The sequence below is a fragment of the Centropristis striata genome, chromosome 17 (assembly GCF_030273125.1).
Source record: "Centropristis striata isolate RG_2023a ecotype Rhode Island chromosome 17, C.striata_1.0, whole genome shotgun sequence".
Taxonomy (NCBI): Eukaryota; Metazoa; Chordata; class Actinopteri; order Perciformes; family Serranidae; genus Centropristis; species Centropristis striata.
Genome location: NC_081533.1, coordinates 21,166,080 through 21,186,851, shown reverse-complemented (window position 1 = coordinate 21,186,851; position 20,772 = coordinate 21,166,080). Strand labels below are relative to the sequence as shown.

Here is a 20,772-nt window from a genome sequence, read left to right as displayed (position 1 = left end):
AGGGAGAAATAGAGATTGATCCAAGGAAGATGGCAGACAGGAAGAGAGAAAAAGGGAGAATACAAGACTAAAGGAGAGGAGGAAAGAGAGAGAGTAATGGTGGCGGGTGTTTGTGTGAGTGCATTAACAATGCTATAAAGTGGGCTCATCTCAGGACTTCCCATATAACTGCCATCTGTCTGGTTGTAAATCTGTAGGAGGCTGGGGGAAGATGGGGGGGCACGAGCAGTAGGGACATGCCATCTGAGAAGAATGACAACCCATTCGCCAGTACTTCCATGACATAGCAGACATCTCGCCATGGCAACATCACCAGGCATGCTAAAGTGTACATTAAGAGCAACATATCTTCTTACATTCACAAGAAGGGGAGACGGTGCCGGATAATCTTGAAACATGCATGGCGTCATGTCAGTGATTATTTTTCAGGCCGATAAAAAAGGTTTATTCAGATGAATTGGCTGCTGTCCAGTGCAGGCATTTATGTGAGTCAGGCAGAGATATGATACATGTACTTGAATTCTTTTCATCGGGTGCATTACGTTTGTCCTCTACAGGGTTTTTTGTTGTGTTTTTTTTTTTTTTTTTTCCATGAAAAGGGATCTTTCCAAGGTCAGAGAGGAAGGGGATGGCAAGTCATCCATATTACAGCACCACCGTATTAAGTTACACCAAGCATTACATTAATCTGTCAAGATTGCAATAAAATAGAGATCAGGATTAGGCCAAGGGAAAGTGAATATTTTAATCAGGCATGTATCTCTGTCCACTGTCCATAAACTGACCCGAAAGTTTATAGATGAATGAGGGGAGGAGGGAAGAGCGGGGTATTTGGAGAGGTTTGCATTATGATTCCATTTTCATTTTACTGCCCCCACCCCTCCACCAACCTTGTGTCTTGTCCTCCCTTTGCAGGTCTGACACCACCTACCACGCCCCCACACAAAGCCAGTCAAGAGAATCCTTTCAAAGCATCGCTCAAAACCAAGTTGTCTTCATGTTCCTCATCGGCCTTGGCATGCAAAAGAGCCAGGCTGAGCGAATTGGGCCCCGGCGCTCTGGCCCTGGCTCCAGGTGCCTCAGGCGGGGGCCCCACCAGGAAGGGTCCCGAACAGACTGAGCTTTATGCCCAGCTGAGCAAAGCGTCCACCGCCCTACCTTACTCGGTCACCCAACACACTGTGGGGGGCGGCCTTGAGGAGCATCGCAGCACTAGTAACAATAAGCGGGCGGCGTCCCGTGGCTACAGTGACCATGACTATTGCCAAGCCTCAGCTAGCACTAAGAAGGATGGCAGCACAGCCGCTGTTACCATGACTACAGCAGCGGAAATGACGGTCACCACAGGTGCCACCGCTGCTCCCATGCCTACTGCAGGCAAAGTGGAGGACAGGCATGTCGAATGTAAGGACTCAGCCATGCCACCATTCTCTTCATCATCCTCATCTTCTTGTACTCCATCATCAGCTTCATCTGGTCCTTTGGCTAACCAGCTAAATGTTGCCTCTGTGAATGGAGAAGCAGTTCGGGTTCAGGAGTTGGGGAAGCAGACCCATACACTACCCACCCAGATCCCATCACAAGAGGCCACTACTGACTGGGACCAACACGCCATCAGCCGGAAGACCCTGTGTGACCAGGAAATCAGAGCAGAACTCAACAAGCACTTTGGTCTCCCCTTAAAAGCCCTTTATAGCCAGAGTGGCCAGGAGAGAGAACCAGGCAGCAAACCAAGTAAGGCTGCAGCCCCTAAGTCCCTTGAGGAGGGAGAGAATTCCCAGAGACTGCCCGGCTCCAGCTACCTGCACCCGGGGATCCTGCCCTTCCAGGGTGAGCTAGAGCTGGGTGAGGGCCGTGAGAGTCGCTTCCTCTATCCGTGGGAGGGAACCCCTCTGGACCTTCTCTTTGACTGTCCCCCCTGCTCTCCCTCCTGTTCCCCACCATCCAGTTGCTCCCCTTCACGAGGCTCCGTCTCCCCACCTTCCTCCCTCCTCCTTTCGCCCAGCAGGCCTTTCTGCTGGACCAGCAGCGGATCCCGCTCCCGTTCTCGCTCCCACTCTGGCTCCCGCAGCTCCTCCTCTCACTACCGGAGGCGCTCCCTCTCCAGCTCACCTGACAGACGCCCGTCCTCCTGGTAAGAAGTTTCTAACAGCCACACAAACACACACATACCTCACACTTCTTTTAGACTGAGCCTTGGCTGTTGCCCACCCATGCGGGGGCTTGGAGCTGGCAGGGGATCTAGCTTAGGAGTGTAAAACAGTCGTCGGAGCCGGTGTCAGACAGGATAGACCCTGGAGACTCTCAGCATGGTTTTTTGACCTCCTGCTAGTCTTTGCCTTGCCCAGAATAAATGCAGGATAGATTGGCAAGTGTTAGACAAAGAGACTTAACAGGTGAGAAATAGGTGGAACAGATTATAAATTGCCTGCAGTTGGTATACTAACCAGATTCTGCATTTTAAACCAATTGGCACTTCAATGTCTGTGAAGTGACAACGGGGGGAAAACGATTGGTTGATCGGTGCGATCTACTTAAAACAACAGAAAAGAAAAAAAACTGAGAACATGAAACGTGCCAGAGGCACTGGACTTCTGAAAAGTATGAGTTTTAGTCTCTAGGCAGGGAATTTTATTTGAGTGTCTTCCTAACACTCACCCCCCTCCTCACTTGCTCCCTCACACGCTCCTGTTTTTTGTTTGATGCCAGGGCTATTGTTTTAAGCAGCAGATGTTGTTTTTACTGAGTGGCAAACCCTCGTCTTTTACATCCCCAGAGATGAAAGCCAAATCCAGGCTGTGGGAATGTAGTCTCAAAACCCCTCTCAAAAGAGACTTCTATCATCATAGCTCTGTGTGAGAACTACATTTCCCATGCTTCCCTTTGATCACAGCTGAGGGGGTTTCTGTTGACTTTTTTTTGGTTGAAGAACAGAGGCAAACCGTAGTTACTGAGAAAGATGTGAGTAAATTAAGTTTGTCAGTGGTAGTTCATTGAGTGCCTCACAGTGTAGGACTCCACTGCAGTGACTCAGTTTGTTTGCCTGATTACTGAAAGGTCAGTTTACTCCAGAGAGCCAATAGAATCACTTTGCTCTGCTCGGGCCATTGTTCTTGTGCTCTACTACGACTCGCTCACAAATTATACAATAATAGTCTCAAGGCATTCGATCAGAATCTGACACTGACAAGCTTTCTGAAAATACTGTGTAGGGATTGGAGTCTAGAAAGTGACAGAACAAGGAGCTAGTTATATTTTCATGGAAGGAAAGATAAATAGAATTTCAGCAAAATAATTCTCAAAATCCCTCCTCTCTGTTTCAAGTTTTGCAGTGTTAGATGCTCGATCTTTCCAAACTGGCAGTCCTTTGCTTCACTGAGCTTCCAAAACTTCACTCTCTCCGTCATTCAGCTCTTCCTTCTTCAGCAACTCTTCAATAATTAAGCATCAGAAGCTTAAGCAGTGCAGGGATACAACTCTACAGTCAGGTCACAAGGGTTTTCAGTATTGACCATTTCCTCATACAACATAGATAGCAGGTGTTTGGAGCTGCTACCTACCTACCTAAGTTCTGTAGAAAATCATACACACTTTCTGTGGCCATGGGCTAGATTATGAGAATACAGAATGCTTTTATCTGGAATTAACCCAGTTTCTAACATCTTAATGGGTCTTGTGAATATCAAAGAGGTTAATTTAGTTCCCAAAGCCAAGAAGAAATTAACCAAGGTGTCACAAGTTTGCAGGAGTCATCAGTATGTAGTATGATTAATGTATGAGATGAACGGCATACCAATGCATTTCTTAAAATAATATTTTCATAATTAACATTTTCTGTTTCCCCACAGGTCTCGTCACAACACAGATTCAAGCACCTTTCGTTCCAGGACTCACAAGAGCCCCCACCCTCAGTCTCGATCTCCTCTCAGCCGCAGACCAAGGTGATTATTTTGATTTATCATAATGTACATGATCATTTTCAGGTTTCTACTAGGTTCCTACTAGAACTGGTTTACCTGAAAAAAACATTATTTTTCTTATGGCTGCTGGTTTTCTGCATCTGTGCTCTCGCAAGCTCTGTGCCATCTGTCATAGCAGCCAGAGGAATTACTGTAACGCAGTGTAACAGTGTCACTTTCAAACCATGAACATTGGCAACAAAAGCTTTAAAACCAAAAACTACACAATGAGACACGTTCAAGCAGGAATGTCGACCAAAAATGAGAAGAAGATTAACAATATCAGCAACCAAAATAACAGGTTTCCTTGACGTTACCTATCTGCCGCAGTGTTTGTACTGTAAACGGCCTGGAGCACATGACCATATACACAATCTGTCAAAGCTGCCGTCAGTGTGAGACAAAAAAAAAAAAAAGAATGTTGTTAAAGGAGCTTTTCAGACCGCCTTAACCTGAGGTTTTTGCTCACAGCGATTACTTACTCCCATTATTTGAAACTTTGGTCATGCTACATTATACACCGTCGCCCATAAAGTTGGAATAATTTTGTTTTCAGACACGATCCTCTGTTAATTGTGGTTTCATTTTCATTGTGATGTGATGTGAAAGAGATTTATTCATAACGATTTTAGAAGATATACAATTTATCTGTCAAGAATAAATCACATTGTCACAATCATTTCATGGAAAGAGGTAAAAAAAATGTTATTGCAACTTTATGGGCATAAAATAAGGAAAATAACAATAGCATACCCTTTAAAGATGTTGTTTAACCTCCCATTTTATACCTATCAACTTTTGTTTAATTGCATTCTTCAGGCACGGACAAATGTCTTAGCAACCACCTTGTAAAAAAAACAAAAAAATAACTGTATCGAGTACAAGAAGGATTGGCTGAATAACAGTCACTAAGTTACTTTTCTCTGTCACCACTCAGAAATAGTTTGATTTCTCTTTTCACATCTAAAACAAACTTTTCCGCAGCCTGTCCCATCCACACTGGGGGCCCTGTGACAAACATTCAGGGCAAATATGTTTAATTGATCGTGTTTTATTGGACTAGTGACAAAAGAATCTCAAGTCATACTGATGCACATTCATACTTCACTCGTGATTTTGACGCTCCCAGCTGTGTAATGACGCTGAGTGCCTCTGTAGTTTTCTGTGAGCCACTGCAGAGGGGACCATTTCATATGCAGAGAAGTACTGTCACAGTGCAGGAAGAGAGAGAGAGAGGGAGACTGACACCATCCCAGCGCTCCGAGCTGATTTGGCACCCATGGGCCTAATGACACCCGACAAGCCAGAGAGTCGCTCATCAGTCGAAAACTTAACGGACACGTCTTGCGCTAGTCCGGGGTGGGGGAGAAAGTTGCACTTTCCTTCTTGATGAAGCCCTAACTAAGCAGAAAGTAATGACATGTGAAGTTGTGCTGACAGTTGCAGCTGCCTGGCTCCCCGACCGCGCTGCTCGCCGGCACTCCCGCGGGCCTATCCTGCGGGCTCCGTAATCATAGCGATAGCGAAGAGACATCTTATTAACATGTCCATTTCCTTTCCTTTGCAACCCCCTTCTCAGCCATCAGGGGTGAGAAAATAGGGGACTGCTCCTTGGTGAATACTGCCAATTGTTCTTCAGTCGTCAACAGGAAGAGTTTAGAGGACAGTGATGTCATACGTATCCTTTCCCCCACAGGTATGACAGCTACGAGGAGTACCAGCACGAGAGGCTGAAGAGGGAGGAGTACCGCCGGGACTATGAGAAGCGGGAGTTCGAAAGGGAAGAGCAGAGAGAGAGGCAAAGACAAAAAGCAATAGTGAGTCAACTGACACAAATGCCATCTAATTTCCTCCATCCTCTTTTTTTTTTTTTTTTTCTGTGCTTGACTTTAGGCCTCTCCCGCCGACGCTGATAAAAGACTGCATGCAATCACTGCCGTGGCACATGCAGAAATTCCTACAAACACACAGAAACCTCCCACAGACACACACATTACTTAGATGAGACAGCCCTCAAGCCCAGTGCCATGTGCCACAGTGTCTCCCCACTGAAAGAATACATACAAAGTGAGTTCCTGAATGATTCAGGCGACAGGCTCTTCCTTTTTATCTCCGGGTTGTGTATTTTTAACGTCTCCGTCGTCTGGAAACACTGTCGACTCTTATTAATCACACCACAGGGGTAAAATGTTAAAATAGTGGGAAACAGAAACTAGGAGAGCAAGACGGAGGAAAGGACAAAAAAAAGAAAAAGAAACGGCCACTGATTCTCTTTCCTCTTTCTGTATCTATTTCAAAAATTCAGCCTGATGCAGTGAATATCACATTTCTCCCATATCTCCGCTCTCCATGTCTCAGTGTGAAATTACTCAGGTTTCCAGCGGGGTAACGCTACTACCACCCGTTGATAAAGCACACATTAAATGATGCAGTAATGCAAACGTGGCTTGGCATGCATACATTTTCAGAGATGGAAAGACAAACAATTACGAGCAGCGAAGCTTAAGCTGTCAAACAAGGTTTGGAAGGCCAGGGATGTGAAAGCGTCTCCTTCTGTCTGTCTGTCTGTCTCTCTCACTCTGTTTTTGCCTCATTCTCTCACTCACTCACACACCCACACACACAGGCAGCCCTCAGGGTGCCATCAAGAGAAGACCGCCTATTTATCAGTTGTCAGCAACTAAACCCCTAATTCAGCAAATACTTTTTTTGTCTCAAACAGAATGTAAGCATTAAAGAGAGTGAAAAATGCATAAAAACAGTATTCTCTAGTTAATTTTTATCATTCTCAGCTACTCTACAGAAGTCTCACAGAACAAAGGTGAACTATGAGTTTAGCACCAGGCAATTGATTTACATACATGTTACTACTACCCTCAAGACAGCATTCAAAATTCCAACAGGCCTCAATGGACTCGCCTCAGTAATGGCAAGTAAATGAATGAATAAATAAATAATAGTAGAGATACACTATAGCCCCAGGCTTGTGCTGCATTATATGATTAGCAGATGCAATTAAACTACTCAAACGCCATAATTGCAGCCTGGTGCAGTTTGTTCCTAAATTATTCTGCTATGACCCCTGCGTCCTCTGAGGTTGAAGGAAATCCATGTTTTTTGCCCCTTGGCTCACTGCTGCTGCTCTTAATGCTTTCTCTCTCTCTTGGATATAAATTTCCTTACTATATTAACTGACCATGCCTAGTGAATTTCTGGGCATTGTGAGTTTGACTACCAAGTTGGATGGAAGGAAACAGGCCTTTTCTGATATACGGCTGAGTCATCTCACAGCTTTATTTTTAGACTTCACAAAAGAAGAAGCAGCCCCAAACTTAAGACACGTCATCATTTGATAAAAATCACTCTGCCTCTGGTTGATGAGTTGCAGAGAGAAAGAGGAATTGTAGTGCCAAGGCAGACTGAAGGCGCTTCCAAACTGCAACTCTATCAGATAACGGGAAGCAAAGCTGAACCAATCACAGAGGAACACAACAGACAGACAGAGTAGAGAAGAGGGACAAAAACAGGGGGCGAAAGTCAGCTGCAGTATCCACAGGAGTGATCAAGACCAATTCATTAGGGCTGGGTGAAGAAAGAGAGGGGAAAAGGAAAAACAGACTCCCCCTTTTAATCTCCTTCCTCCACTCTGTCTTTTCTCTTAACGAGCAGGAGGAGAGACGGGTGGTGTACGTGGGGCGACTGAGGTCCGACTGCACCCGGACAGAGTTGAAGCGCCGCTTTGAAGTCTTTGGCGAAATTGAAGAATGTGCAGTGAACCTGAGGGACGATGGGTAAGGCCTCAGGACTTTCTGTGCATGTGTGTGTGCATCTATATGATGGTAGGGAACATTTATTTGACCATTTATCACCTCTGGATGTCACAAAATGAGCTAAAATTCTTCTGCTGTAACTGTTGCAAAGGCAAGTGTAAGACAAAGTCAGAGAGTTTGTAGTCTCAGAGCGATCTTGATCCATCTAGTCTTTAGCCTATGGAGCCCCAAAGATACACTTTTATTGATTCTCTTTTGCATATAAATAGCGTGATCGTCATCTAAGACGCGGCCCCCTGTGCAGTTATTGTTGCCCCATAGCACCGCTCTGACGTATCATTTTCTATTCCTGACCAGGGACAATTTTGGCTTCATCACGTACCGCTACACTTGTGACGCCTTTGCCGCCCTTGAGAACGGACACACCTTACGCAGGTCAAACGAGCCTCAGTTCGAGCTGTGCTTTGGCGGACAAAAGCAGTTCTGCAAATCACATTACACAGACTTGGGTAAGTGCAGCTTTTGTTGTTCTCTCCCATCAGCCCCCTGCAGTCATGCGGTATATTTGCGTAGCTGGGAGGACTGTCAGTGAAAAGACGGGGAAAAAAAAGGGGGAAATAAAATGGAGGAAAAAAATGCTTGAGTGATGCTTACAGATCAAAAGAGACCCATCTCTCCGCTCATAACAATTCCTTCAGCCTTGAATGTGTCCGTCGGGCATTCGTGGCTCAAAAGGGCACAGAGAGTTCAAAGGTCAATCTGGGAACATACCAAGAATAGAGCTCTATATCCTCCCCAGGAAAACAAGGCAGACTCCATTACTCATGTGGACATGAGATGCTTGTTTCTGCTTTGCTGGTATGAAACGCAAGACATTAGAGAGAGAGATGGCACTTAAAAGCATGTGTGCAGATGTGTTTTTATCTCCTTTTGGATACATGTATGTGCGTGAATCACTTTAAGAGCACGGTGAAGAGGAGGGAGGAGTAGGGATGAAATTACGAGGAGAAAAGGCGTAGTAGAAGAAAGACAAGAAAAGAGATGAGGTGAGGAAGAGGAAGGTGGGAGCAAGGTTAAGTCTCAGCAATCCCTCCTCCCTCTACAGTGAGGTTCCATCTGTTGCCAGCTGTTGCGGAGCTTAAAGGAGGTAGAGGCTTGATGTGGCACGAAGGGGCCGGGCATTTACATAGAGGGAGGGGCCAGTGTGGGAGCAAACCTACTTATGCACACCTCCTGCCTTTGTTGGGAGTCAGGGGGGTCATGGCGGACCGCAGTATAGCGGATTCATCTAAGTGATTCCTTTGCGTAAACATGCATGTATGTAGCCCGTATACAGCTTCTATATTGATCAGATACATGAATCTCAGACAGGAGTCTGTGCTCGGCTGAGGGTGGAATCACACATTTGATAAATAATGCAATTAAATCAAGGCTTCTGACATGAAGAAAAATAAGTTGTTGCACATTTCTACCAATGGCAATAACTGAGCGGCCATATAGAAACTTTAGTGTGAGATATTGCACACCCACAAAAATATCATCTCCCCCATTTGACAATATAAAATATTGACTCTTGCATCTGCAGCCATTTTCTTCACTGACATTTATTTAACAGCAAAACGGGAGGTCAGGAATGTATAATGCACTGCTGCAAGAGGGTCAATGGGTCACCAGAGAGAAAAAGAGCACTTTCCTCAATAAATGAAGTGGTTATTATACATTTTCAAAGCACATGCTTGAAGCTATCAGCTTTTAAAGAGAGGACATGATGAGAAATTGACACACAGAGAAACAGTTGCTAATCCTAAAGCCTTGAGGACAGACATTATGCAGAGATTGACTAATCAGTCTAGTGGAATGGAAAGGCCTTCATTCGACCGCCGCTTTGTCAGGAACAGGCTATTTTGGTCGTCCCCACAGAGATTGAGAGGAAGGGAGAATCTTATAATAGTGTGGTATCCAAACCTCTCCCCGTCTTCTCAATCTTGTAGGCTCTCGCTTCTTTTTTGTGTGTTCGGAGACACTGTCCATTAGTTTTAAGTAGAGCACCGGGGTATTTTTCATCCCTCAAGGTGCGCAGCGTGACACAATCCAGCCCTCGGCCATTGCATTAGATCACGACTGGCGTCTTCCAGCTGCCATGGTCATTCCCATTTCTCAAAGCTCTTGGAGTGTGCTGCTGGGCCCTTTGGGGGCCCCATTTGTGAAGCTGTCTGTTTGCAGAGATAAGACGCTCTTTATGTATTATCAGGTTGATCAGGAAAAGAAGGACATATGAAAGATGAACAGACAGAAGGATATGCTTTCACTGCCTCCGTGTAAAATAAGGCACTTTTTCTACCCACACTATTTGAATTCTTTGGTAGAAGTCGAAAAACATGTAGTTAAAGACTGAGATATTCGAAACAATTTGTTCTTATTATAAATTGTAGAATACAACCCCGTGTAAATCCTGTTTATTATCCTTTATTTTTAAAGTTTATCATATTTTCATGATTTTGTGGAAATAACACAACATGGAACAGTTTATTTTCTCTTTCAGAAGGACGCAGATCTGAAAACTCTCAAACTCAATAGCAAAATAACAATTGACGAGACACTACAGGGGAAAAAATATATAATTAGGCACTGGTCTTTTTTTTTTTTGCTATCATAACACGTCAGTGGAGAGAAAACACTTCAGTGTTTATTTCACAACACTTTTTTTATTTGCGTCTGTAGATTTCTCCTAAATTCACCAAAAGTAAGCATTGGATATTGCCTCATATTTAAATATAATAAGAAAAAATGTAATACAAAAAAGAATTGTCTTAATGCTAGTAAATACTTTCATTGACATTTCATTGTGATATATATTAGTTAAGAGTTTGCAAAATGCAAAATTATCGCCAAAATTATTTTTCTCTTATACTCTGAATCAAAAATCTTCACCTTAGTAACACACAAACATTCCAGTTTCATTCCTGTCATATAACTGTAACTGTAAGGTTTGTTTACAGAGGGTTTGTTTTTTGTATAATTCATGGCCTGATTGACAGATCATCGAGTTTTGAACATGGCTTATCCAATGTTCAGATTTCTGTTGTGGAAATATATGCAAATTATCACTTAATATGATAATACATAATTTGCATATTTAAACATACAATATCATAAAACTTAATACAAAAAAAAATGTCTTAATTGCCCCGCATGACCGAGCAATAATGTTGTCCATGCAGAATATTTCCCTATCCGTATTTTCAAAGAAATGCTGATGTGCTCAACCCTGACCACAATCCCTCTTGCAATTTTCAGACTCCCATTCGGACGACTTTGATCCTGCCTCCACAAAAAGCAAGTATGACTCCATGGATTTTGACAGCTTGCTGAGGGAGGCCCAGCGCAGCCTGAGAAGGTAACCAGTTCAGTGGCACCTGCTGTCTGTCACAAAGAGGGACTTCTGATACCTCACTGTTGTTTCTCGCTCCTTTGACGACGAGACTACCAGAAGTTTTACACTCTATGTCATAGAGTATATAAGAATAAGTCTATAGACCTATATCAATATAAATGAATATATCAAAAATAAAGTTTACATGAACATAGCTGCTGAAGAGCTGGGAAGAGACATTGCATTCTGGGAAAGCCAGTGAACCCTCAGAACCTGGTGCACAGGTTTGGTGCACTCTACTGCTGTACAACCATCAGTGAAAGAAGAAAAAAAAAACTTTCATGATTTTTTTCTCCAAGCACTACAATGCCCACAATTCTTTGGGGGTGAAAACATGCAGCTTGTTCAGCCAGATTTGTTTTCTTTTGCTGTTGATTTTTTTGTCTTTCTTTTAAATCTGGTGTTTGGATCTAGTGTTACATTACAAACAAGAGTATAGGGAATTGTATCTTGGAGGTAAAATTCTCAAGGTAACATTGTTGTCTACATTTTAAGGTGAAATGTAGCCGTGTATTTACAAATACTATAAAAAGGAATATTTTTATTTTATGTACATATCGGATAAAGTTCTTTATTTGTTACAGCTATGCACTGTAAAACGCAGCCTTTTTTAAAAATGAGGAAAAAATTTCTTAATTCAGAATGTCTATCTGTAGTAATTACAATACTGTAAAACATATTGTACACCTACATGATGTTTAGAAGACATGATATGATTGTAAAAAAGAAAAAAAGATGCGTCCGATTGCTCATTTTGAGGGAGCATGTGAACAAACGTCCTTTTTTAAGTTATTTTGTTGGGGAATAAAACAGTCAACCATGTATAGTTTTCTCTGTTTATAAAGTTTTCTCAATCAGTGTTTTTGCTTATAAAACCAGTGTAAAATGCATTTTTAACGTGTTTTTCATGATTGTAAAAAAGGTACCCCATTTTTTATTAATTATTTCCGAAGCAATCAATATATATATATGCATATATATGTATATATGTGTGTGTATATATATAACTGTATGGTTGTCCTTTTGATTACCTTCAATGAAACAGAATACTGCATTCAAATCTTTTAAATCAGTACAAACACATATTTATCTATTTATTTTAATATTTGAATCAAGACTATTTATGGGCTCCATTTTACATGGCGTACCTCATGGACATTTATTTGCTGTTTATGTTGTGTTATTTAACTTCCAATCACTAGACAGGGTGTACAATAAATGGGATAATATTACCTTCTATGCCTTTCCAAAACAATCAAAACATTCAGCCAATCACTCCAGCAGCCAGCCCCTCATCATTTTAGTGATTTCTGTCTCCACTATCAGTCACATCTGCAGCACGTCGCTGGTGCTTCTTTCCACACATTAAAGCAAAACATGAAGCAATAAAATGATTTAGCAGGAATTTTCTGTTGTACCACTGTAAACGGTTGTTGTCATCGCTCCACTCACGCTTGATTATGTGAATGCCAAACAAAAGTTTACAATTTCCTTTTCCTGAAGTTTTTTAAAGATCTTGTATTTGATGTACAATATATATAAATATATATACAATGATGATACTACTAATATACACAATAATTACAAGATGATTAATAATAATAACAATGATAATAATATAAATGAAAGAAAAAACTATATAAAAAGCAATAAATTATTTTTCAGAGTTGTATTTTAGCTCCTATTGTTGTGTGATTTTTGGACTTGACCCATTACCCAGTCGCTGGTAGCTAGGAAGAATCCATTCCAGTATCTTAGCATTACATCACCGTGACATAAACACTTGAATGTCCCCGCTCCCACCACCCGCTCTTCCCTTTAAGATGTAAGTGAGTCTATGTGATTGTAATGCACGCATTACTTTGTGACATCTGTGCAAACGTGACTGACTCTTAACTCCACCCTGTGTGTAAAAACGTGTCGAGTTGAAACTGTTTGTTGTGTAGTGCATGGCTATAACAGGATGACAGTCGGTACAGTATATACCACTTTGGATATCTGCCTCTTAGCTGTCTTAACTGGCAGGTTTTAAATGACATTCTATAAGCCTAGAGAAAACTACTCAACAATGTATCGCATGCCGCACCACTTTCCATCACCACCAACCCCCCACCCACCCCCACTCACAGTCCAGATATCACAGCGCCGTCGACATGACATAAAAGGTAACCTTGCGGTTTCTGGTTCAATTAATATCCCGTTTCTAGCTCGAGCCAAGTAATGAGAGAAGCAGCTTCCATCACAGGAAGGAGAAATCTTGCTGATCACAGGCTTCCTTTCATGGAGTTTGACTGTGGAGACAAGAAACAGCTAATTTTTATGATGCAAAGAGGCAAAAATTGGTCAATTTAAGAAAAAGAAAAAAAGAGAGGAAAAAAAACCCTTTACCTGTGTTTTAAAACATTGTTTTACTTTTTTGCTGTCTGTATAGCGTTTGGGTAATGGTGTCGTGTCCCATTTGATAGATGTGGCTTTAATCATTGTAATAAAAAAATGCTTTGTAAATTGCCTAGAATAGCAATATATTATAACACCTTATGGTTCAAATTTCAAATGTGGCGGACTTTTTAATAATGTGACCTACTGAGGACTTTGCCACTGCTTAAACGTTTGTTGGGTAATCATGTTTCTTTTGGAAGGACAATATGTGTATGAGCAAATGTGTGTGTGCGTGTGTGTGTGATTTTAGGCAGGTATGTCTGTGTTTCTGGGAGTGTATGTATGTGTGTGTTTGGGGGAGGGGGAGGGGGGTCGCTATGGGTTGTTACCTGTTTGTGTCCTATCCACGTTGCCTTCTGCCAAGTCCTTACCAATGCCTTTGTGGTTCTACCTATTGTACGACTTTCTTGTGAATTTCATTTTTTATGTGCAATTCTCATCAGCCTCACCATGCCAATAAAGGGAAATGTGTTTGAAAAAAAACCCTTTCTTTCTTTTAGTGGCTTCCCTATTATCTCCCTTTCCTTGTGATGAATGTCCCTTCATCAAGCACTGTTGTACCACTTTCAGTCAGTGCTGTGTGATGATTATGATTTGTGTTCTCTCTGATTACTATCAAGGAGACATCCTTGAAGTTTTTAAAAAAGGCGAGATTTAAAAGTTCTGAAAACAATGCATGTTGTTAATGTGGATTCACAATAAATTCATCATCCCTCCCTCCTCTGCTTATATATCAAAGTGTTGAATGAAAGCTGACTGACGCAGGAGAAATGACACAAGCCCATCCTCAGCACATCTGTCTCTCTCTGAAGTTTCTCCCCTAATAAAGAAACTCAGCCTAATTCAGAGCAACTTCCCTCTTTGATATTCATATCACCTGGGAGAGAACACTATAGTCTTTGTCTGTGTCCACAACTTGACTCCACACCATGAGTCTGCAAGTTAATTAAAAAGTTGGGGGGAACAATTTCATTAACACGATGGAGAGCTATAGTGAGCTGATGGTGTGCTTGATATTCAATGGGGCTTCATTATGACTATAACAACCCCCTTTTCTTTAACACGCACACACATCTTAGCCTCGGAGCCGGGATCACACCGGGAGCTTCCACCATGTCTTTTTTTTTTTTTTTACTGGTGCAAAGAGAAATATGGGAAGAATGTGCATTAAACTTTAAGGTTGGGGGTCTGATTGTGTTTTTTATTAAGGCCGCTGTTTAGCCCCGGAGAAGAGAGCGGCTGGCTTTCATTTCGGCTTGGCTGCCGCATTACAGCGGGAGGTCTCATTCTGCTTGCCCTTTCCACAGAATGAAACTGTCCCTGGAAATCTCTCTGCTCCCTGTCGCCTTTTTCTCTCCCACCTCTCTCTTTCCATCACGATAGGATGGCTTTTTTATCTGTTATGTGTCTTTTTTATTATTAACCAGTAGATAAGCAGCTATCTCTACTCCAGTTGGAAGTAAGTGGTAGCCTTGCAGATAATGGGGTTTGATGGGGCTGGGCTCTCTGTGGGACAAACACTGAGATGTTGCCGCTGAGTTGTGTAGCTCTGTATTTTATTTGGCATCTAGCTGCGGCTGCTGTGTCGGATGCTGTTGAAATCCTGAAAATGGCACTGACTATTCAGCCTTTGTTTCCAGCTATGTGACAAGAATGTGTAAATAGTTAGCATTTTGGTGGCCAGGCAGTAGAGAGCAACTTGAAAATGAAACCCATGCACAATTCTGGCAGCTCTTATATGAAGATCATGTAAGCAGGTTAGGGTGTGGAAAAAGCGGTCTTCGATAATAAGATTAGACTACCTGAGACTAGTTAATTAAAGCCTGTGGGGTGGAACATGAGCAATCCTACCAGTAATTTACTATCAAGAACGTTTTTTTTTTTATATTATCCTCAGCTGAGCACAAGATACATCAAGAGTACAATTTTCCCTTCTGTATTAATAGAGAACAACTGACACTGGAGCATCAACATTTATCTCTGGTTCTATCACAATAATTAAAGTTAGGTGACACTGATTATCTCTGACTACAAGGCTGGCAGAGAGAATAAAAACAAGATTATAGACGTAGGATTAGGGAGCTGTTGGTGCTGACAGAATAACATCAAAGACGTGTTGCCAGGATGTGATGCTGTGTCGCTGGGTTCTTGCCTCTAGTGTCCCTTCAAGGTTTCTCTTTGCTCAAACCCCCAAACTCCTCTTCGCTTTCTCTCCGTCCCTGCTCTAGCCTTTTATTTTTAGAGGATTTCATATAAACTGAGTGTGTAATGGTAATGTTGCCAGGCAGAATTAGGCATTAAAGTGAAGCAAAACCAACAAGACTTTGCCAGAACTGGAGGATGAGGTGAAATCTTGAAACGTCATGATATCATGAGTGCGCTAGCTGCCGGCAAGATGCTGCTCCATTTCCAGTCCGATCAGATTGCATGTACAAACTGGGGATGATTGGTTAAGTCACACGGCATGTGATATGTGGCGGCCATGTGACCCATTGGTTCTTACTTGATCCAGCTAAATAAACATTTCCTGCTGTGGTGCCTGGACCCATCATCTCTAAATGTGGACTTTGATGAATTCGAACAGAATTAACTAGATATTGCTTGGCCCCCATTTACTAAAATTCTTCTTTGTTAGCGCCATTTTTTCCCTACAAGCCTTTTATCGTATGCCACCTTATGGGAGAAGATAATGACAGTGCTATTAAAAATCGCAATCTCCCTATCCGGCATTCTAGTTTCAGCACTTTCTGCTGTTAAAGAGTAATGAGGAACAGAAGGACAGTATTCTTCTTCCCCCCAAACTATCAACTTTGGGGACTGAATGTATTCTTCGCTAGATAATTAATGGCTACAGACAAATGGTGGTTGATTGAGCGACTCATCCCTCTATTTTCAATCACCATCTGCTGTGTGTTGCTGGCAAAAAACAATGTTAATTACCTCAAGTGTGCCCAAGACGTGGCGTATTAATTAGAACAACAAAAAAGGGAGACCTAAAATATTCTAGTGTTTTAGTATCTGTAATGATGTGTGCATGTTCATATAGATTTTTTTGATGGATTAGCATATGAGCCAGATCCAGAAGGCAATCATTTTGGTAATTTGGCCTTTTGATCATTTACAAAGAGATCAGTGTTGCCCTGACGTGCTTACGTTTACCTGCTTCCTGTGCCTCGAGGCCATGGAAGGCCTTTAAGAATGCTGGGGCTGGCAACTCTCTGCCACACAGAAGGGACATCAGCAGAAAGATGAATCTCCACTGTGACCGCAGGGACAGCCAGCTGACAGAGAGCGTTAGTGCTCCGGATGCAGACGGCTGGGCTTTTTCACCTGACCGAAAAAAGGGAGACGGAGAGAGGGAAAGAGACGGAGCGGGACTGACTCGACGTGACAAGGCTGCAACGGCACTCTTTGGGCCGAAGCTGTGATGGCACCCTGCAGACACTCCATCCCCTCGCGCCCAGACTCCAAGTGTGCAGGTGGTGAGAGTGGATCCTGATAGGCCAGGCGTCAAAGCGCCGTCGTTAACGAGCCGATGTTGAGAGCAACATGTAAATGTGATGATGTGAGCAGCATATCATCGGTTATTATTTGGCAATCATCGAGTAGCATCAATAACAATTAGCATAATTTCCATGACTTGAGTACTTAATGACTTCATTCAAAATACTGACAAATCAAATATGCTTATTTCCTTCACACAAATAGGTCATTTACAGTCCATTACAGACTGGATTAAGAACATCAAGCACCACAAATAAAAAGTAGCACGAGACCTGAATAACAAAATGACTTCATTCAGTTAACAGAGAAGTAAACACCTCTTAAATACTTTAACAACCATCACTCATCATCAGTTAATGTCTTTTTTTTTGCTTGTGACCACTTTAAATGAAGCAATGAGTTGTGAGCAGTTTAATCAAAGATTTATTTCCTCTACTCCAGCATTTATATTTAATTTGAACCATTTTAGAAGCCTGGAGAGGTAACACTACACAGCACACAGTAATTCACAGGATGATTGAAAACAAAAATGTGTTGCTGAATTTTAGCTTAGATTTCCCATCATAGACTGTAAAATAATAATGGACATAGTCACGGTGACATCACCCATTAGTTTGGTATTAGCCTAGCCATTTTGACATTATGGGCATCGCCATGTTTTTTTTTTTTTGCAATCAGCTCATGCACAGTACAGATGGGGAGCTGAAAGGAATCTATGCTATCAGCTAACACTAGCGCTAGCTCACTAGCTTGATTAGCAAGGAGCACCATCATAGAAAGAAACCGCCGACTTCTGACACAATGTGGGGTTAATGATCCAAGACGACACCATAAACTCATTTTGAGAAAATATACTGAGGCAAAATATCAAGTGAGAAGTAGGGATAATTTTCCTTTTCACTTTCATTTATTCTGACTTGTTTTTGCAACCAAAATAGTCGCCCCTAATGGCAATTAGAAAGAATGCAAGTTTCACTTTCACATTGACCTAACTGTTGCTGTTGGCTGTCCACCTGGGAAATGATGTCATGCTCCCTTAAATTCAGCTTGCGTCCACTGGTGGGGTCGCAACCCCCAGATTAGGAACCGCTGCTTTAGAAAGTACTCGGCAAGCAATCTAGTTTTTATTCTTGTTATTAAAACTGTCCCATACTAGTTGGATCTGGGCTTCATAATGGCTCCATTCAAGCATTCTTGACAAGATGGCTCGGAAAAAGAGAAAAGCTGAGTGCTCTCTCCCTCTCTATGTATTCCCTCTCACTGTCTCTCTCCCTCCCTCTCTCTTATCTGCTCCTTGTATTTTTTGCAGAGTAGTCCTGGTGGATCGCAGAGTTGTGTCTAAATCCAGTTCCCAGCTACTTAGCCCCCACCCAACCCACTCACTCCGACACAAGGGCGCAAGAGAGCATCTCTCCCTCTCCCTCAGACCCCAGCTTGAACCCATGTATCACACAGCAAGCCATCACAATACAGTAGAATGAGCACATGGACAGTTATTGTTTGTTTGCACTATTTATGTCAATGTACAGACTGCGGCAAATGGCACAGTAATGCAATCATTCATTCTTGCCATCCTGCGCTCCCGTCCATTAGGCTAATGATATTCTGTAACCGTCCTGGGTTCCCTGGCTGTTGAAATCACAAATGTGAGAAGTAGGAGAAAGTAGGGAGGCCACTGCTTAATTGGAGGGCCATGATCAAATTCCAGTGTCTGGAAGCATCTGTCCTGTAGTGCCCTTGAGCAACAAACAGAATTCCCGGCAGCTCCAAAGATGCTGTTTTTGTGATCTGGCCAACATATGGAGTGTAGAAAGCGAATAGCAACAGGAGATCAATAAAGTATTAAAAAAAGAGGTTTGGTGCTGTCTGAGCTACTTGTCGTTTCAAAGCGCAGATGCACCTTCAGTGACATTAACTCTCCATTTAAAGACCACAGTTTCTCTAAAACCTGTCCATCTGAAAAATGACTATCTTCACCAGTCACAACATCAGCAAAACAAGGTTCAGTTGTACAGCTACGAAAAAACAGAGCAGAGAGGTGTTTTTGTCTGTTAACAAAAATAAGGCTGTGGCAGCACTAATAGCTCTGTGAGGCTGGACTGAGGCACGGTGGTAACATACTGATGTTTTTATCAGGTATAACCTTAACCATATTCATCATCTTAGTTCAGTTTGTTAGCCTATAAGCACTAAAATGAATGTCAACATAGACTTTTTTTAAAAGTTGTATACGCAAGTTAAGTAACGTATTTCAATAATGTCAAATTATGTACGTAATGTAGTTATAACTTAACAAAGTGCTGATAGAACATTTGGCTACAGCCTCTTGGTGTTTATTTCCAACTTTGTGCTCATTCAATCAGAAATCAGACGACCCTGCAAGTTAAAAGATTACACTAAAAGGGTACCCAGTGCAAAAAACACCAAGAGTCCATGTGTGTTGGGAGTGAGAAGGTGTTGATGCGGTCATAAACCAAACCAGGTTATCACCAAGGTGTTAGGGTTCATCCTCTGGGACTATGAATGCCTGCACCCAATTTTGTTCTGGAGATATTTTCACAGGATAAGTGAAACCAATCACCTGACTTCATCATCTGGGCTCCAGGAATATCTGTACAGATTATCATGGCAATCCATCCACTAGTCCGGACCAAAGTAGTGGACTAACTTCACCAACCGACCAATGAATCAGCATCGCAAGCCATCGAGCCATGCCACTAGCAGGACTAATGGAAAACCAAAAGACGTCTAGTTAAGTAGAGTCGTGCCGTACCATGCAGTGGCAATGCATCATTAGATTTTGACTCCTCTGATTTTCTCCTCTGATACATAAATAGCATCAAGTCGAGGCGATGTCCTGTCAAATGAATTACTCATTATCACCATACATCCTTTTAATCCTTATTTTGTGGGCACCATTACAGCTGAAATGCCAGTGTTATCCCAAAGCATTACAGATAATTTTGTAATGGAACTTTCCTCTGTTTGGACTGTCAAACATTTCAGCCCAAATCGTCCTGACTAAAGTGCATTAAAATGCACGGACAGTCAAGCTATAATTACTGGGCAAAAATACCCCATGCCTTAATCCACATGGTAATAACGCAATTAAAGTGGTGTTTCTTGGACTTGGTAATCTTCTGTGACAAGGCTTACAATTCAATTAACCCCGTTTTAACACTTTGTTTCAACTTCCTGTGAGGCTAATTTGCTTTAAACTTACTTCAGTTGCTATAATTATGCCTTGAGAAATGTCCAATTTATGTATTATCAGTTGTTTATGGCGGTGAAGCGCTGATTTTCAGTAGAGGGATCTGCTCTTATCCAGCGGGAGGAAATTTCTTAAGTCTGGCTCCTAACAGAATGATAGCTTTGTCATTTATTATAATGTTGTGGCTTTATTGATCGCGACTCATGTGTTAGACAAAATGAACCGAACTGCTCCAGAGCTGAATCTGGAGAACAACACTCAATCAACTCTAAACTCAAACCTCAATATTTGTCTCTGCTCTGTAAAGTGTGATGCATCCACGATGAGAGAGTTTCAACCTGATACAATTTCCGATAATCTCATAGTACAACCAGAGCTGCGCTCCTTCTGACATCTACCAAAGCCAGCCACGGATCTAACCCATTTAATCACTCCTTTCTTGTTCTCTTTCTAAGC

The 20,772-nt window shown here is 42.2% G+C and overlaps 1 protein-coding gene across 5 annotated transcripts in view; it reads left to right on the top strand.

Moving 5' to 3' along the window:
* ppargc1a (peroxisome proliferator-activated receptor gamma, coactivator 1 alpha) overlaps positions 1-14,084 on the top strand; it is a 265,870-nt gene extending 251,786 nt beyond the window's left edge. For all 5 annotated transcript variants that reach the window (XM_059354830.1, XM_059354834.1, XM_059354832.1 and 2 more), the window contains exons 8-13: positions 916-2,134; positions 3,849-3,941; positions 5,656-5,776; positions 7,629-7,750; positions 8,087-8,238; positions 11,027-14,084. In XM_059354830.1, coding sequence (XP_059210813.1) covers positions 916-2,134; positions 3,849-3,941; positions 5,656-5,776; positions 7,629-7,750; positions 8,087-8,238; positions 11,027-11,130 — 1,811 coding nt within the window. In that variant the 3' untranslated portion in view covers positions 11,131-14,084. The remainder of the gene's footprint in view (positions 1-915; positions 2,135-3,848; positions 3,942-5,655; positions 5,777-7,628; positions 7,751-8,086; positions 8,239-11,026) is intronic.
* The last annotated feature ends 6,688 nt before the right edge of the window (positions 14,085-20,772 follow it).